Raw genomic sequence first — 11014 nt, 5'->3', positions numbered from 1 at the left:
CTGACCAGCTGTTGACTACAGTGGCGTGTTGTTGGAGACCAGTGGTCACCAGGGTAACCTAGTAACCTTGCTTTACAGAATACCCCTCTGTTAAAGCTGTCCCAGAGGAAGTGGTGAACGTTCTAATAGGTCAGTGCTTCATTCTCCCAACAAAACAAGGCCATCGGACATCAATTAGATTAGATTAGATTAAGCTTTATTGTTATTGTGCAGAGAAGTACACAGTCAACGAAATGCAGTTCACGTCTAACCACAAGTGCAAAAAAGCAGAAAAGTGCTATGTGATATCAAGAGCTTTGATCATCCCAACTGTTTTCTGCCCTTGCAACATCTAGGCCTATTGGCTTGGCCTGGTTGGACTCTGAGGAATTTTGCAACAAGCATGTAGATTTTCTTCAGAGGCCCGTAGGAATGAGGCCTTGGCAGGCGCAGTACACTGTAAACATGTGTGGCTTAGCCAGCCGTGCCTTGACTTCTGGTGGAGAGTTGAAACTGTTTACTTTAGAGGGATATTTTATGCTCATTGGCCTTTTCCCAGTAGGACTATCTACTGTGGCTGAGCATCTTTACCCACAACTGTCGGCATCAGTGGCGGCTGGTCATCAACATTTTTGGTGAAGCAAAACCTGTCGACCGACGCGGTTGCGGCGTCGGGACCTTACCACTTCGAACGTGCATTATTTTCCTGTAGACGCACGGCGCGTCGTTGATTATATCCCTTACATAACGGTTCAGCCTTAGGCCTACTCACGGTTCCTCCTCACATTCTACAATTGAGATGTCTCCTTACCGTAGCATCAACGAGCTGTGTAATTCCCACAGAAGGTTTTGGTCTGCCCTCTGCTTCCACTCGTAATTTGTCCTCATATGAATATGACTGGAAACGAAGCTAGCTACCCTCGTAGCAATACCCTTCTAGCTTGTAAGGGCTCTTGCTAAACAAATTATATTAGGAAACAAAAAATATATTCACTAACCCTAAGTAACAAAATCCTCATCTACACAGAAAAATAAAGATATGTCTTATGAAATGACTGTTCAACAAATGATGTGTTGTTGTTGCTGATTATGAAGCTCTCCTAAATCGTCGCTGTCAAAGTCAGTTAACGATAGTTGCCTTATGAAGGCGTTGACTGGCCAGAGTATTGTGTCAATCATATTCAAGTGACGGAAGTGCAAAATTTTACCCTATCGGTCACTGTTTCATGGGTGGGACTTATCTGCCATAAGGATCCATTGAAACGGGAAAAATCCACGAGCCGCGGGGGGTTTCACTCGATTTACATTGAAGTCAATGGGAAAAGATATCGATGGTAGTGAAGCAAGAAAATCGTCTGATTCACTGCAATTGTCTGTTTCACCGCGGGTGTGGGGATGGCGCTGTTGTCACTCACAGAATTGAATTCAGGAAAACAGCTCGTCTTAATGACGGTCTGTCTGTTTCAAAACAGTGAAAATTGGATTATTGTAAGGTTTTTATTTTTATTTTTTATGTTTACTTTTTTTTGGTGAAGCACTGCTTCACCTGTAGTCTTATAGAAGCCTCCTCTGGTCGGCATCATGTGGCTGAAGGCCGCCCCCGTTCACAGCTTCAGCAACACCTTTGACACTTCCAAGTAAGCCTTTCTCCGTATTGGCTAACAGCTAAGGTGTGCATCCAGGCTTAAGCATTTAGGAGAGCATGCTGCAGGCATGGCTGTCGGAACTGGTCACTCTCTTCATTTACTCAATGCAATTCACACCAATTCTGCTGCTTTTCATTTTTAATCATTTCAGTTCAAATCAAAAAATATTTGAATGGCAAGAAAAGCACCAGGACTGTTGTATTTACGCAGGGACATGTTGGTGTAATTTCAAACACACTGACTGATGACATTAATCATTTTTAAAAATCCATCTGAAATTTACCAATTTTGTATACTTAAATAATCCAGAGGGACTAGCTGCATGACTGTTGAAAGACTAAAACATGTTATGAAATATGGGAGGATTAACAGACTTCCATGGGCTCCCATGGGTCATGGAATTTCTGGAATATCATGGAATTTTGATAAAGTCTATTCCAGACCGGGAAAGTCAGGGAATTTTATCGCATTCGGAGCAAAATCATGGAATGGTAGATAGATGTAGCAGTTTAAAATGTACTTGCCTAAAGACAAATACAAATATATATCCACAGAATTGGTGTATGTCTGGTCATTAGCTTCACTGTTTGCTTGAGTGAGTGTTACCAACTTTGTCTATTCATTGTCCATTTATTCATCCTCCACTCTAAAGAAAAGAAAAGTGGACTTATGACTGCGTCATGAAGCAGCCAAAGGTTCACTGTCTGTTCACATGTCCTTTCCACCACTACTTCATGGTTAATACTGGTTGATTGTCGCATCACAAGCTGGCTGCATACTATCAAAATGTAAAGGTAAGGTAATGTAACTTTTATTTATATACCGCATTTGTATGCACATACTGCAACCAAAAGCTCCTCACACAAGACATTGCCACATAGTACAGAATTGCATGACTTAATAGGCCTTGCTGAACATTTGCTATGCATATAATTTACCTCAAAGGTTCCTACTTAGTGACAGCCTCAAGGATCACTGTGAACCCTCATGGGTTTCCCTTGTTGTAGCAGGAGTGATTTGGAAACATCTACCAATTCGAATATTTGCATGTTTTTCAAGTCTGTTGACTTTTAAATCTGGTTGCTTTAAGGATTGTGTGTGTGTGTGTGTGTGTGTGTGTGTGTGTGTGTGTGTGTGTGTGTGTGTGTGTGTGTGTGTGTGTGTGTGTGTGTGTGTGCGCGTGCGTGCGTGCTTGGTGAGCTCATCCTGGCCCCTATGTGTGTTATTTGTTTGATATGCAGAGGAGAAAATTCCCTCAGAACAAATAAAGTTAAATAACTTAACTAAGTTGCTATGACTTATGAGTTAGAGTGAACTCCCCGTGAGCAAAAGACACCGCTTCCCCTGCTCAGAATCAACATTGGTGATGTCGGAGTTCCTGCAGCGAACAGCTGCACCTTTGGTAGGTCTTGCAGTGAGGTTGTGCGACTTGTCCGGCGGTGGCTGGACCATCACAGATTTGGACCGCTGGAATGTGCACGCCCTCTGTCGGCCGTCACCTAGGCGAGTGCTGTCGGCATTAGACCCTCTCGCTCGAGTGGTCCTGTTGCCTCCGAGAAGATCCTCTGGTCTTGTTTTGGACATAATAACACTGTTCTCGATGGAGCAAGAGCTATTGCAACTGTAGAATTGTAGCTGCTACACGAATGCAAACAGAGACACAGAGCTAAACTGTCACCAGCCGGCTTCTATCTGGTAAGTTAGCATGCTAGCAAGAAAATGTTTCACAAAAGGATTTTGATAGGCTTCAAAATGTAACGACCAGCTGCATCTTGAAACTTTATGTAACGTAATCCGTGTTTTGAACCATTCATAGCATCGTCAGTCATGGGCTACACTGTTGAATGTTTGCGCTCATCCATGTAGACAGATGCATCGAGATTTGTTTATGAGCAGGATGCATGATTCACTGAAAGAAGCATAATACACATCTACATAATGTGTCACGTTTGTATCTGGGACACGAACATGACGAATTATTTGTAGTATGTAACTGTCCCTAATTGCATGTATTTTTGTTTGTTGCTTTGCGCAGCAAAGCTTTCACTAAAACTTAGCCATGCAGATCGGTTTGGTATTCATAAAGCCTAGGTCGAATTTAAGTGTACAAAATTGTTCAATTTCAGATGGATTTTTAAAAAATATTATTAATAATGTCATCAGTCAGTGACTGTGTTTAAAATTAGGCTACACCAACATGCACATCCCTGCGTAAATACAACAGTAGTCGTGGAACTTTCTTGCTCCATCATTTTTTATTTGATCTGAATGATTTGAAATGAAAACAAGCGGAATTGGTGTGAATTGTATAGTGTAAATGAAGAGTGTGACCAGTTCTGACAGCCATGCCTGCTCTCCTAAATGCTTAAGCCTGGATGCACACCTTACTGTAGGCCAATATGGGGAAAGGCTATTTGAACTCCAACTGAAATTGAAAAAAAGTTTCCTGATATAAATAATCTCATTCCAAAATGTCTGCTCTGTGAACAGCATGAAAATATCGTAGGCCTAATTAGAAACAGCAGAGGCAGAAATGCAGTAAAATGTTATAGTGCACTTACAGGAAGGGCCACTGATGCTATAAATTATTTTGGGGGTTACGCAATATCCTGCAGCTTCCCTCTCTTCTGACTTGCCTGTGAAGTAACTATGGTTAAGTAGCATAGCAGTTTGTGCACTACTGAAAGTTTTATTAACTGTGGATTGCAGCAACACGTCCACCTAAAAGCTTGAGCTTGCAATGAGCAGCTATGTTGAGCTTTAAAAGTTGCAAGAGCTCTGGGCTACAGCACGTCATTGACTCGTAGCATCTGAAACTGATGTGGTGCCATGTTATAGGTCAGCACAGTGAACTTGATGTGTTTTGGTTGTTTCCATGTGGAAGATAACAGCCCACAGAAGAGTGGACCATGGCGGAGCACCTCTCTCAGAGCGAGCTGGACTACCCTTTCAAACTGCTGGAGTACTTCAACGGCTTCAGGGTCTCCAAGGTTGTATACAGTGGAGTGAAATTATTGTACACACACATTATTGTATGTTGTGTGTGGTGTCTTAAGCTGCTGGGACCTTGAATTTCCCCTTGGGGATCAATAAAGTATCTATCTATCTATCTATCTAAATGCTCCTTGATGCACACAGTAGACCATCACCGAAGTGTGAGATGTGTCATTAGTGTACTCTCACAGTGGCACTGCAATGGCTGAAGGGGTTAGGAAAGAGCAGCTCCGTCTGTCAGCAGACTCCCTACGCTGGGCACGAGTCTCTCTCTCACGAGGGATGAATGTGGTTATTTATTTATTTATTATTATTGTTTTAATCACAAGCCTAAAACAAGCATCCAAACGAAGCAGAAGAAGTCACTAACTCTAAAGGCTGCTTTTCATTGGATGGTCGCTGTAGGAGTTATAGTGACCTCACCTTGCATGAAAAGTGGAAGGAGCTCGAAGTTGCTCGTTAGAGCCGGATGAAGCAACACTGATGCCCCTCTGAACTCATGAGGAATTCAGAATTATTGAAACGGTATGACAGTGTAGTGTAACACAGGCTAAGGTTGCAGGATTTGAAGACGGTTATAACAATTTAGTATAACACAAGCCAAGGTTGTAGGTGTGAAGACGTGTGTGAGATAAAATTGTGCTGCGATTAGGAAGAAGAAGGAAGAAACAAGTTTGTTGTAGTTTCTAGACTGTAGAATCAGGCAGCACAGCAACAATGGCCGCCGCTGAAGATGTGAAGTTGATTGTGCTCGTCTCCCCAGGTGATATTTTCTGCGTGTGAGCTCGGGGTGTTTGACCTCCTGCTGCAATCCCAGAATGCCCTGCAGGCGGGCGAGGTGGCGCGGGAGCTGGGCAGCAGTCAGGACGGCATGGAGCGCCTGCTGGACGTGCTGGTGGGCATCGAGATCCTGGAGGTGGAGCGCAAAGAGGGCACAGGTACTGGTGTGGAGTGATCACACACACACACACACACTCATGGACACATAGACACATAAACACACACACACACTCATGGACACATAAACACACACACACACACACACACACACACACACACACACACACATACACTCACTCTCAACAGTCACATACAATAGTTGATGTTGTTCTTGAAGGAGGAAGCAACTCTAGCTAGCAGGGGTCAGGAGAGCAGAGGTCAGAGGTCAGCCTGTGTTCAGCTGGCTCAAAGTGAACAGCCCCCATCTCAACAGCTGGGCCTCATGCTATCAGTGCAGCTGGTAGCAAAGTGCTGAAGCCACGTATGACTCAAGATGGCCATATCTGTAGCGACTCACACACACTGGTGTTTCCACATGTTGCGTTGCAAGTGTTAGTGTGATGATCTCCTCTGTGTAGTTCTGTTCTGTTCTCCTCCGTTGAGTTACGGTCTGGCACGAGACACGTTCCTCTTCTCCTTCCTGTCTTCTCTCATAGTCATGTATGTGGACACTGTCACAGCCTCAGGAGAGGAGGCACAGATACAGCATGAAGCAGCTGGGGAGATATTGAACGGATATTGATATCTTTTTGGTGTTTTTCCAACGTCTGTGTTCTCTGTTGTTGTTGTTAATTGTTTATGATAATGTTGTTATTGTTTGTATTGCTAGCTTACTACAGCTAGGGAGATATTGAACGGATATTGAATATCTATTTGGTGTTTTTTCACCCTCTGTGTTCTGTGTTGTTACTGTTGTTGTTGTTAATTGTTGTTGTTGTTGTTATTGTTATTGTTTGTGTTGTCAGCTTACTACAGCAGCACAGATGTGTCCAATCTCTACCTGGCCAAAGCCAGCCCTAAGTCCCTGCACGACATGATCATCTACCAATCACAAACCATCTACCCGCTCTGGAACAACCTGGTGGACGCAGTCAGGTGAGTGACATGATCATCTACCAATCACAAACCATCTACCCGCTCTGGAACAACCTGGTGGACGCAGTCAGGTGAGTGACATGATCATCTACCAATCACAAACCATCTACCCGCTCTGGAACAACCTGGTGGACGCGGTTAGGTGAGTGGTCAGGTGTACGCAGGGAAGCAAGGTTGCTAGGTTACCCAGGTGCCCTCTGGAGTAACTGATGATCTCCAAGCAACACGTCACGTTGGAACCAATAAAGTTCCCTGGGTTAGCAAGTTAGCCTAGTACAGCAGCGTTCCCTGGGTTAGCAAGTTAGCCTGTTTGGTAGTACAGCAGTTCCCTGGGTTAGCAAGTTAGCCTGTTTGGTAGTACAGCAGTTCCCTGGGTTAGCAAGTTAGCCTGTTTGGTAGTACAGCAGCGTTCCCTGGGTTAGCAAGTTAGCCTGATTGGTAGTACAGTTTGAGTTTGATCCTGATACGACTAGACGTCCCCTCTGCCATAAGACCGGACTAAACGCATCTGCTACTCTCTGACTCGGACACGTTGATGTGGATGCCAGTGAAGCAGACTGGCTCTCTGTGTAGAAGTGTTGCCCTGCCTCTGTGCCCACTGTGGGGGGGGTCATCCCTATGTTCCCCGGGTCCTATGTTCCCCGGTTTTCCCAAAAAGGGTCCTATGTTCCCCGGTCGCAATACATACTGGGGAGCATAGGACCCTTTTTGGGAGAAGCGGGGAACATAGGACCCTTTTTAAAATGTAAGAAAAAAAGGGAATATGTTCTTCCGGTCCCATACAAAGTGAGGAACATAGGACCTGGGGAACATAAGTACGCTCCCGTGTGGGGCTATGGGGGCTGAGAGATGCATAGTGTCATATAATAATGCATAATAATACACAGGACAACATGGTCTAGTTATTAGCATAGAAACCTTAGCACAGAGCTGACTTCTGAACTTAATATTTCCACCTAAACATAAAATCACATTTTTTGAGATAAGAAGCATCACCCTGTTTTATTTAAATCTTTCTTTATACATCCTTTTTCTGCAGGGAAGGGAAGAATCAGAATGAAAAGACCTTTGGGCTATCGTCCGAGGACATCTTTTCAGCCATTTACAGGTATGAACGTCATGAGTGTGATGATTAGTGTACACAATAAACAAGGAGACACACTGTGTCAGCATGTTATTCTTTTTTCATTCTTATTCCGTAAGCTTGTCCATACAATGGAATTAGAATGGCATGATGTCTTGTCAGAAAAACAAATAAATGCTTTGCCTTATTCAAGAGACCCTTTTAAAACATGATCCATGTATAAATCCTTTTAATCCGACCATTTGTAAATTCTATTATTTTCTATAACATGCAGTGTTTTCTGTGATCATTTCATCACTCTGTTTTTTCTGTCTTGCATCTCCTTATCCCTTCTGTCCACAAGGCACTGTATGCTTTGATGAAAGGAATTCTAGAAAAAATATATATACATGTATTTTGATTACAGTTTCTTATTGTTAGCCAGCCTAATATTTTTACTAAACAGACTGTACATAAACTGAGATCCATTATTTTTCTTTTTGCGTTCCTTGCGCGAGACGATGCTGCACTGCACAATTTTCCTGAGGCTGTTTGAAATTTTGGGTCACAGCTTTTTGTTCCTGACATCCGAAGCTCACATCTGAGTTCGTCTGACAGTCCCGTGTTATTTAGAGAGAGGTCACTGTGCCATTACTCCTTTGAAGCCTAGGCAGTGAACCTAAAGAACTGCACTGTTTATTTAGCCCTCACGACTGCAGTTTGCTACTAAATCATCCCGTAGCCTGTTCCATGTCTGTGCTAGTGTGAGCTAATGTGAGACTTGGGGTCCTTTAAACTCACAACTGTTTGCTATTCCATTTCCTTTTCCATTTATGTGTGAGCTAATGTGAAACTAATGGTCCTTTAAATTTAAATAGCAGGCACAGAGATAAGTCTAAAGTCTAACTAAAACTAATTCAAAAACCGTACAAGCTCTGTTTGCTAACTTTACACCAAGAGCAGGATCATTGACCCAAAGGTCAGTGGGCCGGCGTTACGTTCTCTCATGTCACGCCGCGGCTGTAGCTCATGCATGAGACCTTTTGCTCAGTGACTCCCTTTACGCTTCGCCCCAACATTTAAATCAGGGCCCCGGCTTTTACTCCTGTGACCACAGAGAAGAAGGACTTTACAGATCAGTGGGATATGCGACATGCTCTTGTCCTCTATTAGGTCCAGTAGCTCTTGCGTTTAAAGGAACAGACTTTCCCTTCTTCACTTGGATGCACTTAGTGGTGACAGAATGAACAGATGGTGTCTGTGTGTGTGTCATTTGGTGTCTGTCTAATCAGGCTCTGCAGGTCCATATGTGAATGTGTGTGTGTGTGTGTGTGTGTGTGTGTGTGTGTGTGTGTGTGTGTGTGTGTGCTCACTAGGTCAGAGGAGGAGATGCTCAAGTTCATGGGGCTTATGAACTCGACGTGGGCCATTGACGGACATGACATAGTCACTGCCTTTAACCTCTCCGGGTTTAAAAGCATGGTGGACCTCGGCGGTATGTCTCTCTCTCTCTCCCACATCTCATCATCATTGCACGTTGATAAAAGAACTGCCCCATTACTCTGGAGTGAAGCCCCATCAGCCCCATCAGTCCCATATGATTGTGTGTGTAATTACATGTGATGGGGCAAAGACAGCCGCTGTGAAGCGCTCTGTTGGCAACAAGATGGCGGCTCAGAAGGGGGCCATTAGTGGCGTGTCCGTGGGTGATAATCCGCTGCTTTATGGTTATATGATTTATTTTGTCTGCCTGTGGCAGGCTGCTCGGGGGCGTTGGCGCGCGAGCTGGCCAGGGAGTACCCCTCCTCCACCGTGACCGTGCTGGACCTGCCCAAAGTGGTCCAGACGGCCAGGCGGCACTTCTCAGAGGAGAGCGACAGCACCGTCCAGTTCCAGGAGGGTGAGTAACATGGCTGAAGCTTGTGACCGCAGGCAGGGGTAGAGTTCAAGATGCTGATGGGAAAAGAAGGAATATGAAAATATTCGGCCTCAAAGCCTGTCATGTCTTCATTTGCTCGCTATGACACTGAAAAGCATCAAATACATGAGCAATTTAGCTCATAGGATATCAGAAATGGTATTACTACCGTACTATAAATGGATAAGACTCTAAAGATCCCAATCTCATGCTGAGAACACATTGGTGCATGCCATGGTCACTTTGGTATTCCGATTGTCTATTCAGCACATACTGCTCTCAAATCTTTGTCAAAAAGTGTCACAACATACAGTAGATTCATTAGATATCAATGAAATATTTCAAGCCGGAGTGACTGAATCCCTGTTTTGGTCTCTGTTTCCCTTATCGTTCTAACCTGTGTGTGTGTGTGTGTTGTGTTTTCAGGAGACTTCTTTGAAGGAGAGCTCCCTCCAGCTGATCTGTACATCCTGGCCCGGATCATCCACGACTGGAAGGAGGAGAAATGTGAAAAGCTGCTGAAGAAAATACACTCCTCCTGCTCTCCTGGTACACACCTCCTTTCACACACACACACACACACACACACACACACACACACACACACACACACACACACACACACACACACACACATATACACACATTCCTCCTGCTCTCCGGGTACACACCTCCTTTCACACACACACACACACACACACACACACACACACACCTCCTGCTCTCCTGGTACACACCTGCTCACACACACTCCTTGTGTTTAGAATGGAACTCAATCAGTGTTGTCATGAATATAATGTTGTATTGAGCATTGTGCTTTATTTAAGGCTATGTTGTCAATATATTTCCAAGTAGATTTCATTAGTACTAGAAGAACTAAAGCTACAACGGTCTAAAGGATGAGGCTGAGTAAGAGAATTGAGACGTCTTGTCTGTTGTCTTTCTCCGTCTGTCCCGTAGGTGGCGGTGTCATGATCGTGGAGGCCATGTTGTTTGAGAAGCGGTGTGGGCCAATCACGGCGCAGCTCTTCTCGCTGAACATGCTGGTGCAGACGGAGGGCAAGGAGCACCCGCCGTCGCGCTACACACACATGCTCACGCACGCCGGCTTCAAGGACGTGCAGCTGTGCCGCACCGGCAAGTCCTACGACGCCGTCCTGGCCATCAAATGAAGACTGAGCTGAAGGCCCGACCCCACCATAGACTGTCCTCCACCCTCCACCCCCGACCCCACCATAGCCTGTCCTCCACCATGCACCCTCCACCCTCCACCCCCGACCCCACCATGGACTGCCCTCCACCCTCCACCCCCGACCCCACCATAGACTGTCCTCCACCCTCCACCCTCCACCCCCGACCCCACCATGGACTGTCCTCCACCATGCACCCTCCACCCTCAGCCACACACTGCCCCCCCCCCTCTCTCCCCCAACCACACACTGGCCCCCACTGGAGCCTGCAGCCCCCCACATACCCCCTCTCCACCCACTGGCTCCCCCTCTCCACCCCCAACCACACACTGGCCCCCACCATAGACTG

General features: G+C 45.3%; 1 protein-coding gene across 1 annotated transcript; it reads left to right on the top strand.

Annotated features, from left to right (window-relative positions):
• The first annotated feature begins 3108 nt into the window (after positions 1 to 3108).
• Positions 3109 to 10680, top strand: asmt2 (acetylserotonin O-methyltransferase 2). The gene is made up of 9 exons (XM_062522524.1): positions 3109 to 3320; positions 4510 to 4615; positions 5383 to 5557; positions 6365 to 6494; positions 7534 to 7602; positions 8934 to 9052; positions 9317 to 9457; positions 9902 to 10024; positions 10436 to 10680. Exons 2-9 carry the CDS (start codon positions 4535 to 4537, stop codon positions 10645 to 10647), a joined length of 1050 nt encoding a protein of 349 aa, XP_062378508.1. The 5' UTR covers positions 3109 to 3320; positions 4510 to 4534; the 3' UTR covers positions 10648 to 10680.
• Positions 10681 to 11014: the final 334 nt, after the last annotated feature.

Source organism: Sardina pilchardus, chromosome 20 (assembly GCF_963854185.1).
Source record: "Sardina pilchardus chromosome 20, fSarPil1.1, whole genome shotgun sequence".
Classification (NCBI taxonomy): Eukaryota; Metazoa; Chordata; class Actinopteri; order Clupeiformes; family Clupeidae; genus Sardina; species Sardina pilchardus.
This window is presented reverse-complemented; position numbering and strand designations above follow the sequence as displayed.

Excerpts from the sequence above, each read along its gene's own strand:
- asmt2 (XM_062522524.1), top strand. The coding sequence starts at position 4,535 with ATGGCGGAGCACCTCTCTCAGAGCGAGCTGGACTACCCTTTCAAACTG. Across the intron at positions 7,603-8,933 it reads ATCTTTTCAGCCATTTACAG|GTCAGAGGAGGAGATGCTCA; the intron begins GTATGAACGTCA and ends TGTGCTCACTAG. Across the intron at positions 9,053-9,316 it reads AAGCATGGTGGACCTCGGCG|GCTGCTCGGGGGCGTTGGCG; the intron begins GTATGTCTCTCT and ends TGCCTGTGGCAG.